This window comes from Rhinoraja longicauda, chromosome 20, assembly GCF_053455715.1.
Source record: "Rhinoraja longicauda isolate Sanriku21f chromosome 20, sRhiLon1.1, whole genome shotgun sequence".
NCBI lineage: Eukaryota > Metazoa > Chordata > Chondrichthyes > Rajiformes > Arhynchobatidae > Rhinoraja > Rhinoraja longicauda.
In genome coordinates this window covers 23,120,687-23,148,249 of record NC_135972.1, presented here as the reverse complement: position 1 = coordinate 23,148,249, position 27,563 = coordinate 23,120,687, and the positions used below count along the sequence as shown (strand labels likewise).

The 27,563-nt window shown below is 40.4% G+C and overlaps 1 protein-coding gene across 7 annotated transcripts in view; it reads right to left on the bottom strand.

Annotated features, from left to right (window-relative positions):
* Nucleotides 1–667: 667 nt before the first annotated feature.
* The window catches only part of LOC144603650 (plasma membrane calcium-transporting ATPase 1-like), a 105,564-nt gene continuing 78,668 nt past the window's right edge, over nucleotides 668–27,563 (bottom strand). For 5 of the 7 annotated variants that reach the window (XM_078417202.1, XM_078417206.1, XM_078417203.1 and 2 more), the window contains exons 15-21: nucleotides 15,953–16,059; nucleotides 15,584–15,775; nucleotides 13,139–13,352; nucleotides 7,144–7,355; nucleotides 6,941–7,048; nucleotides 6,093–6,275; nucleotides 668–3,219 (exon numbers count right to left, since the gene is read on the bottom strand). In XM_078417202.1, coding sequence (XP_078273328.1) covers nucleotides 2,908–3,219; nucleotides 6,093–6,275; nucleotides 6,941–7,048; nucleotides 7,144–7,355; nucleotides 13,139–13,352; nucleotides 15,584–15,775; nucleotides 15,953–16,059 — 1,328 coding nt within the window. In that variant the 3' untranslated portion in view covers nucleotides 668–2,907. Of the gene's footprint in view, nucleotides 3,220–5,710; nucleotides 5,868–6,092; nucleotides 6,276–6,940; nucleotides 7,049–7,143; nucleotides 7,356–13,138; nucleotides 13,353–15,583; nucleotides 15,776–15,952; nucleotides 16,060–27,563 lie in introns of all 7 variants that reach the window. The other 2 variants (XM_078417208.1, XM_078417207.1) reach the window with 2 other exon arrangements.

The following is a 27,563-nucleotide window of genomic DNA, read 5'->3' as shown; positions in this document are numbered from 1 at the left end:
CAATAAATGCCTGATTAAATCACACGCCACGACAGACACACCTCAGATCTTAGAAATTCTCCCACACAAACTTCACAAATCAATACCCAAACAATTTAACAGATAATAAAATGTCTTCACAGATTTTGTGAAAGTAAATAAACAAACCTAGTACGTTTTCAATTCACGAGGCACAAGCTGATGGTGCAGATCATTTTTGTAATAATACAAATACCCCACCTTCCAAAGCACAGGTCGCCTTTATTTTTAAGTGTTTGGAGCTGTCACCAGGACTGGTAACAACTCACTAGCCAATGTTGACTATACCGTTTAAACTTTCCATCCAAAATATCATTAAAGCCCCATGTGCCCCCTGTAATCTTTGGTGTATTCTTAGACTTTGCACATGAAATTAAGAACCACATATGGGAAATGGGATACTATCTGCTCCCCGCTCCCCACTCCCCCCCATAACTCTTGTCAGGGGATCTTATGCCAAGCCCAAACTGGGCTTCCGTTGAATGACGTAGATAAAAGTATTGATGCAACAAAGAATGTAATGAATGTACAGACAGCAATTTGGGCACATGACTGTTCAAGTAGGCCATTTTAAAATGGTAAAGAATATAATTGAGTCGAACAAATGAACAATATTATCCAATTAAATAAGAGAGGGACAACTCAGACATTTTTGGAAAGCTTTTAATGTGGTCGAGAAAAACTCCCCTGGTGCTTTTCAGGAAAAGTTAGACTTGAAGGCATGCAAATATTAGGACAGGTGAGCAAAAGTTTAAGCCACAACAGATCTGTTTATGGAACATGAAGCAGATCAGCAGTTTAGGAATTCCAGAGCATAGAGGTAGCAAGGCAGGACAGATTAAGGGATATAGCTGGGTCAGGAGTCATTATAAATAATTAAGCAGGGAGATGTTGGGTAGAGGGAATTGTCCTGTCAATTAATAAGCAACTTTTAAATATAACTACACAATGTTCACCATTCATCACAAAGTCAAGCTCTTCTTGTTGTTGGAGATAAAATATGTACAGTTGTCTTGATTTTAGTCTTGATTTGTGGTTAACAAACTCTTATCCAGTCTCAATTAATTACTGAAATAAATACTATACAAGGATAATCATTTTCACGACAGCCACAGGGAATAAAGAATTTGTTTGAATAAGGAAATTATCCCTGTGGTCAATCACCTAAAGATTCAATTGCAAACATTGTATCCCTGCTCCTTGGGTATACAGACTAAAAACATCTGACACAAGGAAAATCTGACATTATTGTTAGTATTTCTTTAAACATTTAATGATTCGGTTCTAAAATTTACACTGTTGGCATTAGTAATATAAATTACTGCAAATGTCAAAAATCAGACACTATTTCACTCAACCTTTTCTTTTCAATACTCCATAATTTAAAAAAAATCTTAAAAGTAGTTTGGACACAGGAAATGTGAAATTCGCAACTTAACAGAAAATCCAGCTGTACATATCATTTTCCCCGCAGCCAACCCCCCCCCCCCCCAATTTTTTTTTTTCTTTCTGCAAAGTAAATTTTTACAGATTAAAATTGTACTAAATTAGATCTGTTAAAGTGTAATATTGAATGAGTGGGGGATTCGAGGAAATAATTACACTAACAAGACAGCAACAAAGTAGTTTGGAATTATTTCCTGCCCCAGGTACGCTGCAGTTATGTGCTCTTGCCAGTTACTGCACCCACATTATTGGGGGAGAAAGTTGTATGCATTACAAATGCGCCATATTAGATTACTGCCATGTCAATCCTTATCAATTGAAACCATGATGTAGGAGGGAGTTATCTGCTCCAAGAAATCAATGATCCTGGTACATTGCATGATACATTGTTGGGTTTTACAACATTTTGATTATTTTTAAATGAGGGGGCTTATTTAAAATCATAAAAGTTGAAGCTAATATAGTAATTATTCAAACAGCCCTCCCTTGTGCTGAAGGAAAGTGCCTAAAATTTGAGGGAAATAAAATCCTGTTCGTATCTCACCAAGTTTAAGCTAATATCCAAGGACAAACACAGACAAAGATAATGATGCATTTGATTTAATCCATTTGATGAGCTGACAAATACTCTGAAGCATCTCATAATACATGGATGTATTTTTCCAATTGACATTTCACCCTTACTTATTTGAAAGGAAAAATTCTTTATGCAGTTCATTTCTCAAAAACTGAGAAACTAGATTCTGAAACAATCATTGAAAAATCCTTGTAAATATTGGGGGCTGCACTGGGAAAGGGGCCATAACTGTTACAATATTTCAGCATTGTTTTAGTAGTGTTATCTATTTGGCTACAAGTATTAGCTTTTCTTATCTACAGTATTTAACAAAGTAAATCACAGGCATATTTCGTACAGTTTCAATAGAAACACCCATTTCCTGAAAATACAGTAGTATTAAGGATTAGTTTCTCTGCATCATATGTCAGGAAGCCTTCTACCTACAAACAGAAACAAAAGTATCTACAAACCTTGTAAACAGAACTGCATCATTTTAGAACATAAATAATTCAAAATATTAACAGCCAAGTAGCAGAAATTAAAGATTCAATGAGCCAGGGGCAAAATAAACACCATCCAGAAATCAAGAAAAACTAAATGTTCAGCTAACACACTCTCAGGACAATTCTTAAAGTTGATTTTTTTTTTTTATCCTTCTGTAACAGAACAAATCCTCAAAGCAAGTCATTTTTATACCAGGTTTGTGCGTCACTTGAATTCCAAAAGCACCCATAGTCTGGCAGAAAGCTTAAAAGTATCTACATTCTCGGTGTGTCTTCTGCTGAAGTCCAAGACAAGAATATCTTGTCAATCACACAGTGTAAAAGGACCCAGTTTTTTATCCTGTAACTCACTAGACCGTTTATGTTAACATTCAATTCGCACTAGAGAGACGTTTCCAGACTATGTAGTGGACTCCCTGGGGTTGAAGAGGTAGCAGACTTGCTTGTGTCTATTGTAAGATGGATCCCACTGTCAACAGCATTGTTGTTTTCATTGAGAGATAATTTAGGAGAGATATCAGGTGTTTTCAGTGTTCCGTCTTCAGTATCACTTTCATCAATAAGAGGGATGTGTGTGTCAGAACCTTCTATTCGAAATTCTGGATGGGTCATAAAGTTGTGGATTGAGCTGCGACTTTCTGGTTTCTCTAATCCTTCATACAAGGAACTACGGAATGCATTCACCACTCTGAGCTGCAAAAAAAAATGCACTGTGTCAGTCGTTTCAAAAAGATGTGGATGGTTTTGATGTGCCAAAATAAGTTTAAGGTGCATTGTCAGTTGAAATCCACAGTTACATAGCAACACACGTGAAATCTGTATCGTGCAGTATGCAGTGGAAGCTTGAACTAGAAAAAACTGGGAAGCCATTTTAGAGCAATAAATAAATCTTGAAAAAGCATGTCACCTTGTTGAAAGGATTTAAGCCAATGTACCATAAAATACAAACAAAGCAGTTAATGCATCAATACTTATTGGTCCAAAGATTCACACACCTCATTTTGAAGACCAAATTTTTTTTTAAATGCAAAAATAAGAGCTACAAAACAGGATCACCTCATGCGCGGGATTAGGATGCCACTGATTATGAATAAAAAGCCACGCCTAAGATAAACACAGCATTAAGAAAATGAGACATGCGAAAACCCTAAATAGCAACCTGTGTAAGTGTTTAAGCATACGCCCAAGACAATTTGCTCAAAATTTAAACCTGCTAAATGTTGTATTGAAAGTAATGTGATCAGAGGATAAGACAAAAGGACACAAACCTCACAAACATTTAGAATATGATAATATTCTTTGTACAGATTTGGTAATGAATTCTGATCCTGGACATACCACTGAGGAAAGCATCGAGACCACACATTTTCATTAACATAGCATTCAAGTACAAAGGCACATTATTCCAGGCACATTTTCCTTAACAGGAGCAAAGATGGTTGCTTTCTGCTACCCCTATTCTTAACCTTATTGGACTTGGAGAATCTTTTTTCAAAATGGCCAACATAAAAGCAATTTAAGCATTAAACTCAATGTCAGGCTGCATTTGTAGAGGGAAATAGGCAGGGGGGAGAAAGAGGTCAGCAAGAGTCTCAACCCAAAATGTTGACTACAGTTCCCTCCCAAATCCCACCTGACCCGCAGAGTTCTGAGATGCTCTCATTTTACTGCTACAAATTCTAACACCTGCAGTGCCTTGAGCTCCAATTTATGATTAACTTGAAATACAAATGCATGTATAACTACATTGACAAAGCTGTGAAAACATATTTAAAACACAGAATTAAAACATGAATTTATGACAAGCAGACAATGCTAATCTTCTTATTCCTATTACTGCATCTTATCATTAGAGAATCTGTGGTACTTTACATTAATTTCCCATAATTACTCAAGTTTTACTATGAACTTGGTCGAGACCGTAACATGTCAAATCCTGCTAGATTTTGCTTTGGTTTCTACTCCAGCTTGGTCACCCAGAAGGTTAGAGCTGTATTGCCAATTGCTACAATATTGGCTAAATGAACAGAGGCGTGCTTAAGTTTGCTTTCAATTTTATTTTTAGTTTTTTTAGAAGTGAATTTGTTAATGCTTAATAAGAACTTTGGGAAGCAGATCACAATCACTAACTGCTTTCTAACTCCAAGGTGAATATGTAGAATATTTACTTAGGAAGGGAAATATTTACAAGACTGACTCGAAGAATGGAATTGCCCAGGCTGGTGAACAAATTGAGCTTTTTAGTCTGCTTCTTCTTGGAACAATACTGTTTAACAGTTACGGTGGAATGTTAAGCTAAGGTGGAAGAAAGCACAAGCAACCAGACACCTCAAATTGTCAATGCAATCAAGAACATGGCCAATCTGATGTTGTAAAAAATTGTCCCTAGTGGGTGTAGGATAGTGTTAATGTACGGGGATTGCTGGGCGGCGCGGACTTGGTGGGCCGAAAAGGCCTGTTTCCGCGCTGTATATATATGATATGATATGATATGATAAACTGAAGTATTACAGATCCAGGAATACATAATGAAACACCACGATTGGCAGTGCTTTATAGCACTGAGATTTAGCAAATTTGAAGTGTTTCCATTGTGTTAACGTTATTTTAATAACTCAGGCACATAAGGTACATGGAACAAACTAGAGGAGTCGGGTTTCGTAATGGAAGACACATCAAACGCTATAAAAAGACACAGAAAATATGTCAGTTTGGCCCTCTTGCTGCTGTAACTGAAAGACGTAATCCTAGAAAAAGAAAGCAATGTCCACACTCCAGATTTAAATCAGATGTAATTTAGCTGGAGAGATGAAAACCCTTCAAGAGTTAATAACATGTAGATTTATAGAACTGTCAGAAACGTCACTTTATACTTTGCTGAAGTGTTAGAGTCTCCAAATATGGGCTTATACTCAAAACATTTACACAGGCACATTTGAATCTTTTCCTGAAGAAATCTAACTGAATGGAAATATGACAGGTATACATTCTGAAATTTCATAAGTATGCTTTTGTTTAAGTTTCTTGACTTTAAAAAAAACCCGTAAGATTTGGTGATCATGTTAAGAAAAGCTGCATGAACAGACTGAAACAATGAAGTTTGGAGGGTACTACAGGAAAAATGAGAAACGTTAGGCACGTGGTTCAGGAAATGTTAATTTCATGCACTAAGAAACAAACTCACACCCCACAGTAGTAGAAGCAGTAGTGGCAGCTGTAAACACTACATGTGTAGGGGTAGAAACATTTGTTACATCGTGGTGCTGGCTGGCGATGGAAGGCTGCCGCCTTAGAGCTCCCTGAAAGGAAGTTCCAGTCTGGAAAGCATTCACTACATCCATCTGCAAGGAACCAGAGATTGTGACAGCTTGTTCATTGAAAGAGAGGAGAGAGAGAAAGGCAGAAAGAGAAAACCATCCGAGCTATAATATATAAGAGCAGAAATTATAACTAAAAGTGTTTTACAGGATAGTTGCAGAGTTGTAGTTAATAAGCAAAATATCTGGGGTGGTCTGTCCATGTCTTTTCCAATATCGAAAAGAATAATTTTATCATGGCATTCATACCTGAGTCTGTATTCTGTTCAGACCTCTAAACCACAAAATTTGACCATGACGCAGTTCTCTCTCTGCATGGTCAATTTCTTCAATATCCTCTTCCAGTTCTTCCTCTGGAATCTCTTCCTTTTGTGTGCCAAGACCAGCTTCTTTGAGGAACTTTAATTGACTTGTTGGAATTGTAGCAATCATCTGCAACAGGAATACTTAACATTCATCTCAAACAAAAAAACTAACTCAGCAGCTTCATGTTCACTTCCTATTACTGAGACATCCAAATCCTACTTCTAAACTAGAACTAGGGAGGCACAGTGGTGCAGAGGTAGAGTCGCTACCTTGCCAGAGACCCAGGTTCGATCCTGACTACGGGTGCTGTCTGTTTGGAGTTTGTATGTTCTCCCTGTGATCCTGTGGGGTTTTTCTGGGTGTTCTGATTTCCAACCACACTCCAAAGATGTGTGGGGTTGTAGGTTAATTGGCTTCTGTAAACTGTAAATTGTCCTTAGTGTGTAGGATAGTGCTAGTGTACAGGATAGTGTACAGGGATTCAGTGGGCCAAAGGGCCTATTCCCGCACTGTAACTCTAAACTAAACGACAGGTCAAGTGTTTAATTGTCATATGTACCAAAATGGAACAAATACATTTTTATTTGCAACGGCACAATAGGTCTAAGATAGCATAATAAACCAAAAACCCATCAATAAATAAGATACTCCAATATAGTGCCAAATGGTTTCAGAATTGCTACATTTGACCCTGTAGTGTTGCGCTGCTGGCAAGATGTTGTCACAGCACGCCGCCATTTTTAGTAAAGGCAATGGCAAATAAAGAACTGTTCCCAAATCAGAATGCTTACCTGTCCCCAGAGAAGTGTTCCCATTCCTAGAAAAACACACCATAACCACTGATCAATCGATAGTTCAGTGCAACTAAATGGCTTCCCACCAAATTGAATAATTATAATCTGGAAAAAAGTCATGGATTTAAAATGTAAACGTACAGTCCAAAATTCAGAAGCTGACGAAACAAGAATTAGGTGGTCATAACTAACCAACTTACCTGTAGCAAAAATGTTCCCAGTACAATGCTACAAAATATTGGATTTTTGAAAATTCCATCAAAAACATTCCTTTCACCATGAATTTTGCGAGCGTTCACTTCATTAAACAATTGCATCAAGACAAATGTATTAAATACAATTGTATAGTGTTCTGATGGGGGAGACTGAAGAGGAGCATGTCTTCCACTGTCAATATCAAATATTTTCTCCCCTGAATCAAAAAAGTCATATTTGAAATGTTTTCTTTGAAGATGTCACTATTTGCAAACCAAACAATATAACAAAATCATTCAACTGTAAAATGAACTAGATGACCAGAGGAGGAGAATGCAGACAGCTGCAATGGAGCAGGTACATCGTAAATAAAATAAACTATACAATTCTCTAGCTTGATACATCGTTCAGGTAAGATAGACAATAGGTGCAGGAGTAGGCCATTCGGCCCTTCGAGCCAACACCACCATTCAATGTGATCATGGCTGATCATTCACAATCAGTACCCCGTTCCTGCCCTCTCACCATACCCCCTGACGCCACTATCATTAAGAGCTCTATCTAACTGATGGCTGATTTAGGTTCACCCCACTTTCCTCACCTTATTCCCATGTCACTTGATGACCCAAAACAGATTAGATTTAAATATATTAAGCATCTGTAATCCCAAACGTCTGATTTTGGTCCTAAATGGCTAAACATAGAATCTACCCTGTCAAATTCAAAGAATTGTTTAAATAGGATTGCTTCTCATTCCAATCTCCAACTCCAAAATCTATTTAGCAATCCTTCATTGCTTGTCACCAAGTATATCCGTTCTTTGATGTACATTGACTTCAGGTGCAACTGAAACAAAGGTGTATATCAGTAAATGATAACATACAATATGTCTTTCTAATTGTTTTCTCCAGCTGCATGTTAATTTTCCACGATCTGTGTGAACCCAAGAACAGTCAAATCCCTGCATTGCGATATTTAACATTATTCCAAAAACCATAATTCATAATCCATAATTCCCTGTCCTTCATAGCCATGCAGCGAGGGAGGACAATTTACAGTGGCCAGTTTACTCACCAAAGTTGCATTTTAGGGATGAGAGGAAACCAGAGAGAAAGCAAGTCATAGGAAGGACGTGCAAACTCCATGCCCATGACTGAACCCAAATCACTGAAGCTTGGGCAGCTGCTCTTTTAGCTGCACTAGAATTACAGTGCCCTCCATAATGTTTGGGACAAAGACCCATCATTTATTTATTTGTTTCCATACTCCACAATTTGAGATTTGTAATAGAAAAAAAATTAAAATCACACGTGGTTAAAGTGCACATTGTCAGATTTTAATAAAGGTCTTTTTATACATTTTGGTATCACCATGTAGAAATTACAGCAGTGTTTATACATAATCCCCCCATTTCAGGGCACCATAATGTTTGGGACACAGCAATGTCATGTAAATGAAAGTAGTCATGTTTAGTATTTTGTTGCATATCCTTTGCATGGACATCACCAGTTGCTGGGTGTCTTCTCTGGTGATGCTATGCCAGGCCTGTATTGCAGCCATCTTTAGCTTATACTTGTTTTGGGGGCTAGTCCCCTTCAGTTTTCTCTTCAGCAAATAAAAGGCACGCTCAATTGGATTAAGATTGGGTGATTGACTTGGCCACTGAAGAATTGACCATTTGTTTAGCTTTGAAAAACTTATTTGTTGCTTTAGCAGTATGTTTGGGATCATTGTCTTGCTGCAGAATGAACCGCCGGCCAATGAGTTTTGAGGCATTTGTTTGAATTTGAACAGATAGGATGTGTCTATACACTTCAGAATTATGCTACTACCACCAGCAGTTGTATCATCAATGAAGATAAGTGAGCCCTTCAGCAGCCATACATGCCCAGGCCATAACAGCCCCACCACCGTCTTTCACAGATGAGGTGGTATGCTTTGGATCTTGGGCAGTTCCTTCTCTCCTCCATACTTTACTCTTGCCATCACTCTGGTATAAGTTAATCTTCGTCCACAAGACCTTTTTCCAGAATGTGGTTGCTCTTTTAAGTACTTCTTAGCAAACTGCACCCGGCCATTCTATTTTTGCGGCTAACCAGTGGTTTGCATCTTGCAGTGTAGCCTCTGTATTTCTGTTCATGAAGTCTTCTGCGGACAGTGGTCATTGACAAATCCACACCCGACTCCTGAAGAGTGTTTCTGATCTGTCGGACAGGTGTTTGGGGATTTTTCTTTATTTTTTTTTTTAAATAAAATTTTATTGGGGATAGGTACATAACCTGTTTACATCCTTACAGTCATACATTTTTGAATTGATAATATTGTCAATTATTATTATATACCTTTTACCCCTTTTTTTTAATTTATTTTATATAAACTAAATAAAGCTAACGAAGTAGATGAAGTGAAGAAAGAAAAGAGAGAGAAGAAAACTAAAAACAAAAACCAATTTAAAAGAAAAAATAACTAAAAACAAAAAAAATAAATAAAAATAAGGAAAAAATTAGTTAAAGAAGAATGGAAAAATTTATTAAAATAACAAAAACTTCATTCGAGATATATTCGTACATTCCAAAGTATAGCATTTCATTCATTCTTTAGTCCGAGTGCTAGTCAGGTTCCTGTGCTGAACTATTCTGACCCTTTAAGTAAACAATAAAAGGAGACCATGTTTCAATGAATAATTCCTGTTTGTCCAACAGGGAAAATCTGATTCTTTCCACGTTTAAGGTCTCCGTCATTTCTATAATCCACATTTTAATTGTGGGGGCCGTAGGGCCTTTCCAAAATTTTAGAATTAATTTTTTTCCTGTTATTAAACTATAATCAATAAAGTTTTTTTGTGTTGTTCTGAATGTTTTATTTAATTCTAATTCTAATATTCCGAGTATAATTAATTTTGGATCTGGGTCCAATTGTGTGCTGGTTATTTTAGATATTATACTAAAAATATTTACCCAAAATTTTTTAATTTTTATACAGTTTGCAAACATATGAGATAATGTAGCTTCTAAATGTTGACATTTATCACATTTAGGTGAAATATGTTGGAAAATTTTATGTAGTTTTGTTTTGGAATAATGTAACCTATGTAATACTTTAAATTGTATTAGAGAATGTCTGGCGTTTAGTGAACACTGATCTATATGTTGCAAACTTTCTTCCCAAGTATCTTTCGTTATTACTTGATTTAATTCTTTTTCCCATTTTTGTCTATATAAATCCGTAGAAGGCATGTCACTGTCTAATAAAATATTATATATATAAGATATTAATTTTTCTGTATTAGGATGTTTGTTCCAACATTCGTCAAGAATTTCTGAATTTCTAATTTGAAAATTTTGGGAGTTCGACTTTACGTAATCTCTAAGTTGAAGATATCTGAAATAATCATTTCCACGAAGACCATAAATCTGTTGCACCTCCTGAAATGTCAGAAAGGTGCCTTCCTTATAAAGTTGTCCCATATTTTTAATTCCATAATTCTTCCACTGTGTAAAACCCCGGTCTAACCATGAAGGCTTAAACAAAGGATTATTCACAATTGGAAGAAAAAGCGATAAATTATCTAGTTTTAATGTCTTTTTTAATTGTTTCCAAATTCGTATAGCACTAAATATTATAGGGTTTTCCCTATAAATTTTTTTGTTTAATTTAGACGTGGCAAATAATATCGAACCAATATCAAAAGGCAAACAATCTTCCTTTTCCATTTTTAACCAGTCTGGTTGAAGATCTATTTCTTCCAACCAGAAATTCATATTTTTAATATTAACTGCCCAGAAATAAAACAAAAAATTGGGTAAAGCCAGGCCTCCATTTATTTTTGATTTACACAAGTGTCTTTTATTTATCCTATGATTCTTATAATCCCAGATGAAATCATTAACAATAGAGTCCAATTTTTTAAAAAAGTTTTTTGTCAAATATATCGGAATTGTCTGAAAAAGGTATAGTATTTGCGGTAAAAAAATCATTTTTATGGCATTAATTTTGCCTACCATTGAGATGGGGAGTGTTTTCCAGTATTGAATATTCTTATGTAGTTTGTTCAGTAACGGGGGGAAGTTTGCTTTAAATAATGATGTATATATCTTAGTTACATAGATACCTAGATATTTAAATTTTTCATTTACTATTTTAAATGGAAATTGTTGTATTATCTGTTTGTTATGTTCCCTTATTGGCATAATTTCGCTTTTATTCCAATTTATTCTGTATCCTGAAAGTGATCCAAATTGGGTTATTAGCTTTAATAAGTTTGGAATACTAATTTCTGGTTTTGTGATGTAAATTAATACGTCATCTGCATATAGAGAAATTTTGTTCTCTGTGTCCTTTGTGTTATATCCGTGTATTTCCGGATGCCCCCTAACTCTTTCTGCCAGTGGCTCAATAGCAAGCGCAAATAATAATGGGGATAACGGGCATCCTTGTCTACAACCTCTAGCTAGGCTAAATTTCGATGACAACCTTTGGTTTGTAAATATTCTAGCCGTGGGATTTGTATATAACAGTTTTATCCATGTACAGAATTTCTCCCCTAGCTGCATATTTTCCATCACCAAAAATAAATAAGACCATTCAACCTGATCAAATGCTTTTTCAGCATCTAGTGAGATTATTGCTAGATCTTCATTAATAATTCTCTTGGAATATATAATATTAAATAATCTTCTTAGATTATAGTATGAGTATCGTTTCTGAATGAAGCCTGTTTGGTCAGGGTGTATTAATTTATTCATCACCGTACTTAATCTATTCGCTAGTATTTTAGTTAAAATTTTTTGATCTGTATTTAAAAGTGCAATTTTCTTTATTATAGAGAGAATTATTTCTCAGTCTCATAATGGCTTCTTTGAATTTCATTAGCACAACATTGGTCCTCATGTTGATAAACAGCAATAAAAGTTTCCAAAGGTGATGGAAAGACTGGAGGAAAGACTAGGTGCTGAGAGCTCTCTTATACCTGCGTTAAGGAGGCAATTAAACACACCTGAGCAATTACAAACGCCTGTGAAGCCACAAGTCAAAAACTGAAATGGGGGGACTATGTATAAACACAGCTGTATTTTCTACATGGTGAAACCAAAATGTATAAAAATGGCCTTTATGACAAAACTGACAATGTGCACTATAACCACATGTGATTTGTTTCTATTACAAATCTCAAATTGTGGTGTACAGAGGTAAATAAATGATGGGTCTTTGTCTCAAACATTATGGAGGGCACTGTAACTGCCATTCCTTTGCTTTATCCTCTCAGTTGCTTTCTCAACTATCTTTGTATTGATAGCACACTGATATATTACATCTGCCTCCCTCAACTAAATGATCAATAAAAATCCTAAGTAGCTGAGGCCCAAACATCGATGTTTGTGACAATCCACTAAATAAAATAAATAGAATGCGCCAACCTGAAAATGGTGGCTAATCAATCTTTCATTAACACCATTGGCTACAATCCAATGGGCAGTAATATAACATCTTAATGTCATTGTATCAAATCCTTTGATCCATTTCAGGTATTCCACATTCTCATCATCCCTCATCTGCTTTGCCAGTCAAAGCCTCAAAGTTTTGTCATATACAAATTGCCTCAAAACCTTTACAACTGTGTCCAGTTACCATTTTCAGTTTCTCCAGATTTCCCCATAAATGTTTGGCTAATTGCCCAACATTTCTTATTTTCCATATTTGCCTAAGAATTAGTTACTACCCTTTAATCTTCTCAAATCCAAGGAGGTCTGGAAGTTCAGAGAAATTGTAGTTACCATCACAACAACCATCACTAACAGGCCATCATGAAGGTGTCATCTTACAGTCTCCGAGTACTATTTCTGTACCAGTTAAAACATGATGCAGTCAAGTAATGCATTAATTTTTAGTAAGTTTAGATATTAAACCCAGATGCAATTCCAGTCAGAACTATTTTCCAATCAAAATGCAACAAGTGACATATTCAAAACCCAGACTTAAGGTTTAATGCCCTTTGCTTACCAACAAACAAGAGTGTAAACACAATAACAAGTTGGTAGATGGCATGACCAAATATATTTTTCATCATGGTACGAGAGATAAGTGGTTTATTTCTGCCATAAGGCTTTCGTAGTAATAGAGCTTCTGTGGGAGGTTCAGTGGCCAAAGCAAGTGATGCAAATGTATCCATGATTAGATTTACCCAAAGCATCTGCACAGCCTTCAAAGGAGAATCCTAAAAAAAAAGCAAAGCCTTAGAATTTACATCAGGTAAAATAGAGAACAAACAAATGTTTACAAACATCTTTACACTCAGCATTTCTGTACTATAAGTGCTGAACTAATCCAAGAAAATTATGAATTTCAATATAATGTACACAAATACATGCACATACAAATAACCAGAGTTATGCAATAATCAAATAAAGCAACATTCCCTTTAGAGCAACCCAGAGACTTTTTAACCATTAGATCATCAGAGAATTGAGAACCAGTCAAGCAGATGTCAAGAGAGACCAGCAAAAAGCATCAAGTCAAACAAAACAAGGTTCCCACATCCATTTCCAAAAAGATCTTAGGAAGGATAAGAAAGGTTTTGTGGTGGCCGGGGGTTGGAAGTGCAAAAGAAAGAAATTTGGACGACTTGAGAAAAGCCATCCTTTCATTTGAAAGCACGCTGTAATTGCTTATGGTTTGGGTCAGGATTGATGGTCCATTCCAGTGATATTTTTTGGGCGAGTTGGTGCTTTCTACAAAATTTAGATGGAATTTTAATTGGTAATATAAATTTTCTCTGGTTGGGAAGGAGACCAAAATTATCCAGATAGGTGAACCAATTCTACAACTACAATTCATTCCAAGTCAAGGCGCTCCACAAGTGATTCCTATGACGAAGTCTAGACATTTAGGCTAGATAGTTAAATATTTACAGTTCCAGCCTATGGAAATGGATCATTTCCAGAATTATGAGACGAAAGACTGCAGATGCTGGAATTTTATGGCTCAAAATTAGTTTTGTTTATCATTGTCATATGTACAGAGGTACAGTGAAAAGCTCTTTGTTACGGGCAATCCAGTCAGCAAAAAAGATTATAACCAAACCGTCCACAGTGTGCAGATACAAGATAAAGGGTATAATGTTTAACGCTTTATCTTGCAGCTGGCAACTAAGCACAGATATTGACTATCTGCTAAATGAAAAAGTTGCCCAAGGTACCCATTAAATCTCTCCTATTATTAGCCACTAGTTTTAGTTTCCCCTACTCTGGGGAAAGGGACTTCGCATTCACTTTAGCCTCCATAATGTCACACCTCAGCCTTTAACGCTCCAAAGGAAACGTTCCATCCTATCCAACTGCTCCTAACAACACCAGCCCACAAGTCCAAGTAACATGTAGGAAGGAATAGCAGATGCTGGTTTATACCAAATATAGACACAAAATGCTGGATAACTCAACAGGTCAGGCAGCACCTCTGAAGAAAAGGAATAGGTCTGGACAAAAGGAAAAGGAAGAAGGGTTCCAAACCAAAACATCACCCATTTCTTTTCTCCAGAGATGCTGCCTGATCCGCTGAGTTAGTCCAGCATTTTACGTCTCACTCCAGGTATCATCCAGGTATCATCTCTTCTGCACTTTTTCCAACTTAATGATCTCCTTCTTATAGCTGGGGACTAAAAATGCACACAGTACTTCCAAGTGTGGTCTCACTAACACCTGTTGGCATATGTCCCAACATTTGTATTCCATATTCTCCCAATGAAGGCAAGCATGTCAAATGAGATATGGAATTAGTATAGATAGGAATGATGATTGGCATATAAGCGCCATGCCAAAGGGCCTGCTTCTATGCTGTACAACTCTGACAATATGTCAGCTGTGCCTCCGATAAAGCATTCAGAATTGGGTCAGGTCAGGCCAGCCTAGCTTAAGCCCTTTAAGGTCAGGATAATTTGCTTCGTATTGTGTCTCTTGTTATTGATAAATATTTAGTGTCTCACTGCTAGATCAACAGGAAATTTGGAATTGCGATATTTACAGAGATTGGGCATAAACGAGGATTTAAAAAAACTGCTGGATTAACTCAGTGGGTCAGTCAGCATTTGTGGTGGGAAATGGATAGTCAACATTTTGTGTTGACTTCATCTGGACTGAAATAATACATGGTAGATGGGCAGTATATAGGGTTGTGGGCCAGGCAGGAATTGGGAAGCTATAGATGGATCCAGGTGGAGGGGCTGGTTGCCAGATGGAATCAGATTGGGGAAGAATGGTGGAGACATGCTCATTAGTCATGGTTCTCAAGCTTTCCAGTTGATACCGAGTACGTATTTATAAGGCAAACCATTAATTGAATTAACTGAAAATCTATTACCACAGACAATCTAAGTACAATCTCTCGGACCTTCAATCTTTAATAGTTTTGAAAGGTTTGCAGTATATTTGCATGCTCCTTTTCCCCACATACCTGTGTAATACAAGCACCAGTGAAGGCCACAATCACTGCTACAACATTGACAGTAAGCTGGAACTGGAGAAACTTTGAAATACTGTCATACACGTTTCTGCCCCACATTACTGCTTTGACAATGCTGTTGAAGTTATCATCGGTTAGAATAATATCCGAGGCTTCTTTGGCCACATCTGTTCCAGCAATACCCTGGGAGAGAAAGTAACAGCTAAAATAACTAGTTATATGCTGGGATGAGGAACACAATTGCATCAAGAAATCCATTGAGTTTTTAAAGGTCTTTGCATTCTTACATTTTAAGATATCCAAGATTAATTTAAAGGTCCGAAACAAAGCTATTATACACTTTTTGTTTTAAGAACATACCATGGCAAATCCAACATCAGCTTTCTTCAACGCTGGCCCATCATTAGTACCATCACCTGTGACTGCTACCACCTGCCTTCGTTCCATAACAGTACTATCAATAATGCCTTGATGAAAAAATAAAAAATATTAATTTTTTGAAGACGCTGTCAAGTTAGTTCTGATAAAGGATCTTCAGTAGATGCTGTACGACTTGAAAGGTCCCAGCATTTTCTGTTTATACATCCATCTTAGGCAGACTAGGCATCATTTTGGATAATTCGTCTAAAAAGTTTCACTCCCAGCCTCAGCAACATCCCATCCCGAGTTTGACATGTTTGATTTGTTTCCCATGAAACAGATTTACTAATTAGTGTTTTATGTTTTGATTTCCCATGCACAATTCAATGAGCAAACAGGGAAAGTTGAATGGGTTCAAATTCCATGACTCCATGGCCTTTTTTGGACAAAATACAGCCTCAGTCGCACTTAAAAGTTTCATAGAAACATAGAAACATAGAAAATAGGTGCAGGAGTAGCACCTATTTTCTATGTTTCTATGTTGGAATATTAAAGAAATATCATAAAATAGTCCAGACAACTTCTTGATTCATATTTAAGGTGCCAAGTAAGCAGATTAGTTAAGGTTTGCAGCAATCACTTACATTGCTGCAATGGATATGTTTTTGTGAAGAACATGATTCATTCAGCCGTGCAGCAAGTTAACTCGAATATCTTAGAAACATAGAAACATAGAAAATAGGTGCAGGAGTAGGCCATTCGGCCCTTCGAGCCTGCACCGCCATTCAATATGATCATGGCTGATCATCCAGCTCAGTAACCTGTACCTGCCTTCTCTCCATACCCCCTGATCCCTTTAGCCACAAGGGCCACATCTAACTCCCTCTTAAATATAGCCAATGAACTGGCCTCAACTACCTTCTGTGGCAGAGAATTCCACAGACTTAATTTCAAAATTAAGTTACTATTAAACAAAAAAGAAGAAAGCTATCTATTTTCTCTAGCAATAAATTTATGAACTATTAAATGTCTTATTTTTTTCTGCAGCACTGGAAAATTGTTTGCATGTATATAAAAAACATTGAATAAAAACTGCATACATAAAAACAGACATAAAAACCACTTATTTTCCATGAGTGGTAGTTCTACTCAATAACCAAAGTCTGTAGTCTCTTTTTTGTTCTGGTTTATTTTCACCCACATGTTTAGATCGTAATGTTGTATCCTTATTGTTTTGATGTGTTTATGCTTTATTCTTAATTGTTAACTGTATGTTTGTGTTGTCATTTGTGAGCGGAGCACCAAGCGGAGCACCTTGTATATGCACATAAACATAGCACAAAAAGTAAGGAAATTTGTGTTTGGTAGATTATTTCTTTGTTGTAACAATGCTTCTTGGCAATAAATCTTATACCGTTGGAAAGCCTGTTTATTTCCCTTTTAAATGGTGCCACATTTGTAAGGAACATGCATTTGTGGGATGAGCAGCAGAGCCGAGTATATGGGTTGCGCCCATGAAAAATCTGCCAAATCTTCTCTGCCAATGCCAAACAGCTTATTCTGCTGTTGCTATTGACTCATGTTTTGTGCTTCTGGTACCCCCAGGTGCTGACAATCAGGTGCCTGATTGGCACCTGATTGGCAGCATCTGTGAGCATGGGCCCTGCTACAGTGGTCAGTAGGTGTCTGCTCCAAGAATCGGCATGCCACGTTTGACTGATCTGGATAGGGCCCGTGCGATAGGGCAACTTCAAGCTGGTGTTCCGCAAAACCAAGTTGCGGCATTATTTGGAGTGAGCCCTACTACCATCTCCAAAGTGAAGGCCAAGTTCCAAATAACGGGGGATGTCAGAGACAGACAGCGAAGTGGGTGTCCCAAGAAGACGACACCCGAAGAAGACCGTTTCCTCATCCTGTCAGCACTTAGGAACCATAGGCTGTCTTCTACAGATTTGCAGTCAAGGTTTGCAGGACGATATGGCCGACGGCTCTCTGCCCAGACAATTCAGAACAGACTGCACGCAGCCGATCTCCGGTCTCATAGGGCTGCCAGGAGGCCTGCCATGACTGCCCTTCACCGTCAGGCCCGTTTGCGCTGGTGTCGGCAACACGTGCACTGGAACCTGAACATGTGGAGGAACGTTATGTTCAGCGATGAGTCCAGATTCTGTCTACGGCAGTTGGATCATAGGGTCAAAGTGTGGAGAAGACGCGGAGAACGCTATGCTGATTGCTGCACCGATAGAGTAACATCTTTTGGTGGAGGCAGTGTGATGGTGTGGGGCGGCATCTCCCTCACTGGAAAAACGAGGCTTGTCATCATTGGAGGAAATCTCAATGCAGAGAGATATCGAGATGAGATTCTGCAACCAGTGGCAATCCCATATCTCCACAGTCTGGGACCGAACTCTATCTTCCAAGATGACAATGCTCGCCCCCACAGAGCAGGGTTTCTCAGAGACTACCTCCAGAATTTGGGAGTGGAGAGGATGGAATGGCCTGCCAGCAGTCCTGACCTCAACCCCATTGAACACTTGTGGGATCAGCTTGGGCGTGCTGTTCGTGCCAGAGTGACCAACACAACCACGTTGGCTGACTTGCGACAAATGCTGGTTGAAGAATGGGATGCCATCCCACAACAGTGTGTGATCAGGCTGGTGACCAGCATGAGGAGGAGGTGCCAGGCTGTTGTGGCTGTGTATGGTTCTTCCACACGCTACTGAGGCTCCTGTTTATTAAATGAATAAATTGTTAAATTGCCAATATGTCTTGTTTCTTCAGACTTCAATCATCCATCCACCAAACAACACCGAACAAGAGTCAATGGCAGAATAAGCTGTTCGGCATTGGCAGAGAAGATTTGGCAGATTTTTCATGGGCGCAACCCACATACTCAGCTCTGCTGCTCATCCCACAAATGCATGTTCCTTACAAATGTGGCACCATTTAAAAGGGAAATAAACAGGCTTTCCAACGGTATACGATTTATTGCCAAGAAGCATTGTTACAACAAAGAAATAATCTACCAAACACAAATTTCCTTACTTTTTGTGCTATGTTTACTTGGCCAATAAACTTATTCATTCATCATTCACCATAAAAGGAAAATTATTGGTTAAAGAAAAATTGACATTAAAGACCAATGGCCATTCATCAAATGATGGTAACTTTTCCTCAAATGGATAAATTAGCCAAAACCCAGGATTGAAAATTTCAAAGCTGCATTTCAGTTTTACTTCTGCCCTTTCAGTCACATGACTTTGTCTTTTTAGTTAGCTGTCATTACATTTGCAATTATTTATATGGTACAATTTGCACCAGGTGGCAGTCTTGTTCTTAAATGCATGGAAGCTAGGAGGTCCTCTGAACATGTAAGCAAATCTAAATCTATTCCTATGTGCAGTTCAGTATATTCTCTGCACAATGGAACACTAAAGGAATTTGATGGCCTTTTGCCCAAAGTCCTCTCATTTTCAGCAGCAATAATAATAATAATAATAATACATTACATTTATATAGCGCTTTTCATATACTCAAAGACGCTTTACAGGGATTTAGAGAACATAGGGAAGTGAATAAATAGATAAATAAGTAAACGAACAAAGAAAGGAGACAGAAGGTGGGGTGACCTTCAGTGGTTGAAGGCAGTACTGAATAGGTGAGACTTCAGTGATGTTTTGAATGTGGTGAGTGTGGAGGAGTTTCTGACGGTTTGAGGTAGTGAGTTCCATAGGGTAGGAGCAGCGATGGAGAAAGCCCTGTCCCCCCAGGATCTGAGTTTGGTCCGGATGTGGGGGGATAGGAAATTGGCAGTAGCAGAGCGGAGGGTGCAGGTGGGAGTGTGCCTGTGGAGGTCGGTCGGTCAGGTAGGATGGGGCCAGGTTATGGAGGGCTTTGTAGGTCATGAGGGGGATTTTGTACTGGATTCTCTGGGGGATGGGGAGCCAGTGAAGTTTGTAAAGGACGGGGGTGATATGGTCACGGATCGGGGTGTGGGTGAGCAGACGGGCAGCGGAGTTTTGAATGTATTGAAGTTTACTGATGATTTTTGAGGGTGCGCCATAGAGGAGGCTGTTGCAGTAGTCCAGACGGGAGGTGATGAAGGCGTGGATGAGGGTTTCTGCAGCTGTGGAGGAGAGGCATGGACGGAGACGGACAATGTTTTTGAGGTGGAAGAAGGCTGTCTTTGTGATGTGTTTGATGTGTTTGTCGAAGGAGAGGGTTTGATCAAAGATGATACCAAGATTCCGGATGTGAGGGGAGGTGGATACTGGGAGACCATCAATATTGAGGATGAAGTTTTGGGTGGATTTGGTGAGCGTTTTTGGACCAATGATGATGATTTCAGATTTGTTGCAGTTGAGTTTGAGGAAATTTGATTGAAGCCAAGATTTTATTTCAGTGATGCAGTTTGTCAGTGTAGAGTGTGTGGTGGTGGAGATTGACTTGGTGGAGATGAGGAGCTGGATATCATCGGCGAAGCAGTGGAAGTTGAGACCATGACGGCGGATTAATTGACCAAGGGGGAACAGGTAGAGGATGAAGAGGAGGGGGCCAAGGACTGAGCCTTGGGGGACACCTTGGGGGAGGGGAGCGGTGGGGGATTTACAGTTGTTAATGGAGATGAACTGGTGCCTGTCAGAGAGGTAAGATTTGAACCAGGATAGGGCTGTGCCGGTGATGTTAAAGGAGGTTTCAAGTCGGGTGAGGAGAATGGAGTGATTTATGGTGTCAAAGGCGGCGCTGAGGTCAAGTAGGATGAGGATGTTGAGGTTGCCAGCGTCGGAGGAGAGGAGAAGGTCATTTGTGATTTTGAGGAGCGCAGTTTCAGTACAGTGGTTGGAGCGGAATCCGGATTGGAAAGTTTCATACAGGTTATTGGTAGAGAGGTGGTATTTGAGTTGGGAAGCTACAGAACGTTCCAAAACTTTGGACAGAAAGGGTAGGTTGGAGATTGGTCTGAAGTTGTTTGGGGTGTCAGTGTTGAGACCAGGTTTTTTCAGAATGGGGGTGACAGCAGCGATTTTGAGAGATGGCGGGACGATGCCAGTGGACAGGGAGGAGTTTATTGTTGCAGTGATAAGTGGAGAGAGAGCAGGAAGGCAGGCCTTGACAAAGCTGGAGGGGATGGGGTCCAGAGAGCAGGTGGCAGTTTTTATTCCTGTGAAGAGGTCAGAGAGGTCGGTGGTGGAGACTGGGGAGAACTGAGGCAGGGGTTGACAGGATAAGGGGGGGCAGGTGGTTTGAGGTGGAGCAGGTGTGTTGGTGGTTAAGGTGCTGTAGATGTTGTCTATTTTGCTTTGGAAGAATGAAAGGAAAGTGGTGCATTTGTCAACTGTGAATGATTGGGAGATGGTGTCCAGGGGGCTGAGGAGTTTGTTTATTGTAGAGAAGAGTGTTTTGGGGTTTCCGGAGCCAGAGTGAATTATTTGAGAGTAGTAGGTGGAGTGGGCACGGGAGAAGGCATCTTTGTAGTGCTGCAGGTGGCCTTTGTAGGCTTGGGAGTGAATTGTGAGACCTGTTTTGTTGCGGAGTCTTTCAAGTTGGCGGGCATGAGTTTTCATCATGCGGAGTTCAGGGGTAAACCAGGGAGCAGAGTGGGTGAAGGAAACTGTTTTTGTTTTTATAGGTGCAAGCTGGTCGAGGCAGGAGGAGAGAGTGTGGTTGTAGTAGTCAGTGAGGTCAGAGGGGCTGTGGAGGTCAACGAAGGGAGAGGCGGACATTATTTCAGAGAGGGAGGATGAGAGCAAGGTAGTTGAAACAGATTTCAGCTTACGGAAGTTGATTTTGCGTTTTTGCCTTGGAGCTGGGGTGGGAATGTTGACAGACATGGTGATGGCTAAGTGATCAGAGAGGGTGGGGTCGGAGCCAGAGAGGTGATGTAGATTTAGTCCAGTGGAGCAGACAAGGTCCAGAATGTGCCCACGGTTATGGGTGGGAAAATTTACGTGTTGAGTGAGGTTAAAGCAGTTGAGTATTTCAGTGAAGTCAGCGGTTATTGTGGAGTCCATATGGATGTTGAAATCACCGAGGAGGAAGATTGAGGGGGAGAGAGAACAGAACTGGGTCAGAAAGTCAGAGAAGTCAGAAAGGAATGATGGGTGTGGTTTGGGAGGGCGGTAGACAACTGCCATGACTAATTGTGTGTGGCCAGAGAGTTTGAAAGCCAGGTGTTCAAATGAAGGAGCAGATGAGATGGAGATGAGGCTGATCTTGAAGTCCTGTCGGTGAATTACGGCAATCCCACCACCTCGGCCTTCCGAGCGTGGTTTATTGATGTAGGAGTATCCGTTGGGTGTAGTGAGGTTGAGTGGGAGGTAGTCCAGAGGTTGTTGCCTTAAACATCAACACCATCACCGTTTATCTTCCTCCCTTTTGGTCTCCATCCTGTCACATTGTTTTCTTCACCATTCCCCCCTCCTCTGTAATCTGGTTTCTAATGCTTCTTTATGAATATTTTTGACTTGAAGTGAAAATTATTTTCTCTCTCCAGATGCTTCTTGATAAGCTGTATTGGAAAACGGCTGCTGTAATGGAGAATTGAGAACTAAGAAGTGACCTTAAGAATCGCACAGTATCAGTTGTTTTGAATATTTGTGATGATACGACTTTATGTCAACGCATCTTAAAGGGATAGTGTGTTGTTGTTAGATCTGATGTTCAGTCACAAGATGGCAAAATCAGAAAAGATTCTGTAAAGTTCTTCATCATGTGCTCATTCAACGTTCTCTGCTCGCATGAAAGCTCGGGCAGATAAGGCTGCTCTCATAGAATAGGTTGCCGCCCTGAAAGGCAAGCATGAGATTGAGGCACAAGAACAACAATTGGAAGAAGAAGAACAACAATTTAAAAGAGAGGAAGAACAGAAGAGAAGACAATTGGAAATAGAGGAAGAACAGAAAAGACAATTGAAAATAAAAGAAGAGCAACTGAGAAGAAAGAAAGAACAACTGGAACTAGATGCTGAACTGGCAGCAACCAATGTACTTGAGGCCATGAGATCAAGAAGCAGCTCTAGAGTATCTGATGGGATGAACTCTTATTTGAGAAAAAGAACTGCTCAAAAGGAAACATCAGCTAAATTAGATCCACATGCAGCTGAATACTTGCCTGATCCAGTGCAACAAACCAAACAGTGCACCAAAACAAACAACTCAGGGACCATCTGTTGGAGTTCGTGATAGGACCCATCTAACTCAACACTCTCTTCAAAGGCAAAAGGTAAAGACTCAAGAGCAAAAGGGTGCGCAGGGGCATGTTCGCACTACCCCCCATGTACCGTATGATGGAAACCAAGTCGATATCTATAACCTAATTCTGAAGCAAAATGATATCACTGTTCTGGCTCAACAAAATCTTTCTTCTACTCTACCACCAAGAGACATTCCTGTTTATGATGGTGATCCTTTGCAGTATAAAGTTTTCATCATGGCATTTGAGAGGAGTGGAAAGAAAGACTAATGATAACAGTGACCGCTTACATTTTCTAGAGCAATATACATGAGGTCAAGCAAAAGACTTAGTCCGCAGCTGTCAACACTTATCTCCAGCCCATGGTTGTCAAAGAGCAAAAAATCTGCTTAAAGAGCATTTTGGTAATGAACATAAGATTGCCACTGCGTATATGGTCAAGGCATTGGCCTGATCAGTGATCAGATCAGAAGACGAGAAAGCATTGAAAGTGTTCTCACTGTTCCTTAGAGGGTGTTGCAATGCTATGGAGGAAATGAATGTCACTTCCAATATGAAGACTATCCTTCTAAAACTGCCTTACAAGTTCAGAGACAAATGGAGGGATAAGGCATGTGAGCTACAGGGAGTGCTCGAGCTAGATTTTCTGACCTGGTAAACTTCATAGAGTAACAAGTGAAGATACTATCAGATCCAGTTTTTGGAAACATCCAGGATGCTAAGCCAGTTGCAACTGTCAGAAGCGACTGTCACGTGTGGCTGCGCCTAACGGCTGCGGCTCTCTGGCAGTCTGTTTGTCTTTTTTCCTTTTTTTTTGTTTGTGCGTCGGTGTTGGGATGGTTTTTGTTTTTGTTTTTGGCTGTGTATGTGTGGGGTGGGGCGGGGGGAAACCTTTCTTTTTTTAGGTCTCTTCCCCGGGGCGCGGCTCGGCCGCGGGGCCTTCCATCGCCCGCGGGGCCTTCCATCGCCCGGCGCGGCTCGGCCGCTGGACTTAACATCGCCGGCGCGGCTCGGCCGCGGGACCTAACAGTGCCCGGCGCGGCTCGGCCGCGGGGCCTTCCGTCGCCCGGTACGGCCGCGGGACGTTTCAGCGCCCAGCGCGGCTAGGCCGCGGGACCTTCCATCGCCCGGTACGAACGCGGGACGTTTCAGTGCCCGGTGCGGCTCAGCCGCGGGGCCTTCCATCGCCCGGCGCGGCTCGGCCGCGGAACGGTTTAGCGCCCGGCGCGGCCGTCCATCGCTCGGTGCGGCTCAGGCGCGGGACGGTTCAGCCCTCGGTGCGGCTCAGCCGCGGGGCCTTCCATCGCCCGCAGGGCCTTCCATCGCTCGGCTTGGCTCGGCCGCTGGACTTAACATCGACGGCGCGGCGCGGCACGTTTCAGTGCCCGGTGCGGCTCGGCCGTGGGGCCTTCCATCCCCTTGCGGGGGCTGTGCGTGTCGGTCGCCTCGGTAGGGGTCGAGCTGCCTGTCCGTGGGCGTGGGGGAGGGGAGGAGAGTGGAAGTTTTGTTGCCTTCCATCACTGTGAGGGGGTGCTTGGAGTCACTGTGATGGATGTTTGTGTTGGGGTCGTGTGTCCTGTGTTCTTTTCTTTTTTGTTGTGTTCTGTGACTGCTGTAATTTCGTTCGGTACCTCGGTACCGAATGACAATAAAGTTCTGTACTGTACTCTACTTTTGCTAAGGCAAAAGAAAGGCAGCAACTAAGAGGAAACAGTTTTGCAACAACTGTAATACCTGTTGAAGCACAGGTGCAAGAAAATCTGACAACAAATGGAATTAAAAGAAATGTATCTACCACAGCCACAAGGTTCTTGTCTGTTCTGTAACAAAAGTGGTCAAACATTGTGGGGGGAGGCGCCCAGATCAAGAAGAAGGGGCACAAAGAAAAGATAGACTTCTTAAAGGAGAAGAGAGTCTGTTTTGGATGTTTGAAAATAGGTCACATGAACATAGACTGCAAGAGTCGTTTGTCTTGTGATGTGTGCAACCAAAATCATCCTGAAATACTTCACATTGAACAAAAGGACAAAGAAAAGAAACCAGAACATACAGAACAGAATGAAAAACCAATTGCGAATAATGCTGTTCTCTCACCTCAAATGTGTGGGCATATTGGGGCCGGTGATGAAACCTGCATCTTCTCCATTGTACGGGTACAAGTAAAGAGCCACAAGGGGAGAACAGTGTTGCAAACATACGCATATTTGGATCATGGAAGTTTATCTACCTTTTGCACAGAAAGCTTGATGAGAAGGCTGAACATTACAGGACAAACGACCAAAATTCTCTTGCGTACCATGAACCAAGTGAAGCCTGTGATCAGTCGTCGTATCTCAGGTTTGGAAATATCTAGTCTGGACAAAGATGATTATATTCAACTATCTGATGCGTTCACACATAAGACCATGTCTGTTTCTCAGCTAAACATTCCCAGACAAGTAGATCTGAAACAACAGCCTTTCTTGAAGGATATCAAGATTCCTGAAATAGACTCTGGCATTGACCTACTCATTGGGACAAATGCTTCAAAGGTATTGGAACCTTGGGAGCTGGTCAACAGCCAAGGGGATGGACCATACGCTGTGAAAACCCTACAGGAGTGGGTCATCTATGGTCCCATGAGAAGAGACTATGACAGCAGGGATGTAAATAGCTGCCCTGCTGCTGCTGTCAATCGAATATCCATTGCAAACCTAGAGGAGCTACTGGTCAAATAGTACAATCACGACTTCAGTGAAAGAACCAGCAAGGAAACAGAGGAAATGTCCAGAGAAGGTGTAAAGTTCTTGGATATTATGAATCGCTCAGCAAGGATGACAGATGGACACTATTGTCTAGACTTACTTTTCAAACAAGAAAATGCCAGCATGCCAAATAACTGTTGCTTTGTTGAGCAGTGCATCCAGAGCCTAAAATGCAAGTTTGGCAAGAATGAGAAATTTCAAGATGAATATACATCTTTCCTTACAGAAATGATTCACAATGGTTATGCTGAAAGGGAACCAGTGGACCAGCTGAATCGAAGTGATGGAGATCTCTGGTACCTCACCACGGGGTGTATCATTCAAAGAAAGGAACTTTAAGGGTGGTCTTTGACTGTGAGTCACTTAACTGCGAACTGCTGCAGGGTCCAGACCTCACCAACTCACTCATTGGCGTTCTCATCAGATTCAGACAAGAACCGGTTGCTTTGATTGCTGACATCAAAGCAATGTTTCATCAGGTCAGGTATCAGAAAAGCATACTGACTATCTGCGATTTCTGTGGTGGCCCAATGGTGATGTGCAGCAAGATCTTGTTGAATACCGGATGAAGGTACATCTTTTTGGAGCCGTGTCGTATCCAAGTTGCGCAAACATTGCATTAAGGAAAACTGCTGAGGACAACAAAGCTAATTTTCCAGCAGAGGTGACAAACACACCTCTGTGTTTGTCACCTCTGGTAAGAGGTAAAGAACAACTTCTACGTAGATGATTGTTTAAAATCCATGCCTTCCGGACAGGGAAGCAGTTCAAATGGTAAGAGACCTGACTACAATCTGCCAAATGGGAGGATGCATGCTGTCAAAATGGATCAGCAACAACCGTGCTAATTTGGCATCCATTCCACAAGAGAACAGAACCAAAGAGATAAAGGAGTTGGACTTGGACAAAGACAATCTGCCAATAAAAAGAGCACTGGGATTGCGCTGGTGCGTTGAAACAGATGTGTTCAAGTTCAGAATTGCTGCACAGGAACGACCATACACTAGATGTGGCATCTTGTCTGTGGTCACTCTATATACGACCCTTTAGGATTTCTAGCACCATTTACTCTGCCAGCCAAGCTGATTATGCAGGAGCTCTGCAAGGAAAAACTTGGATGGGATGAAAACATACCCCAAACCTTCTCTCAGCGATGGACAGGATGGCTAAGATTGCAGAGTTTAAAGTGGACCGGTGCATGAAGCCCACAAGCTTTGGTCAAATCAGATATGCACAGCTGCACCACTTTTCACACTCCAACGAAAGTGGCTACCGTACTGTTTCATATCTAAGACTGGAAAACGATAGCAAAGAAGTGCATGTTGCATTCATAATGAGAAAATCCAGAGTGGCACCATTAAAACAAATGACGATTCCCAGAATGGAGCTTATAGCTGCAGTCCTAGCTGTCAGAGTTGGCACAATGCTGCAAAAAGAATTACAGCTTCCACTGGACAAATCCTTCTTCTGGACCGATAGCACAACAGTGCTTAAGTACATCATCAAACGTGGTGAACAGACCTGGAAACTAAACGCAGTTGGAGACAGGTGCAATATATGGCAGGTCTCTTTTGAAAACGGTGGACTCAAGAATACTTGCCTCTAATCCAAGAACGACAACGGTGGTCAAAGGTAAAAAGCTTTGCTCCAGGTGACATTGTCGTGGTGGCTGATTC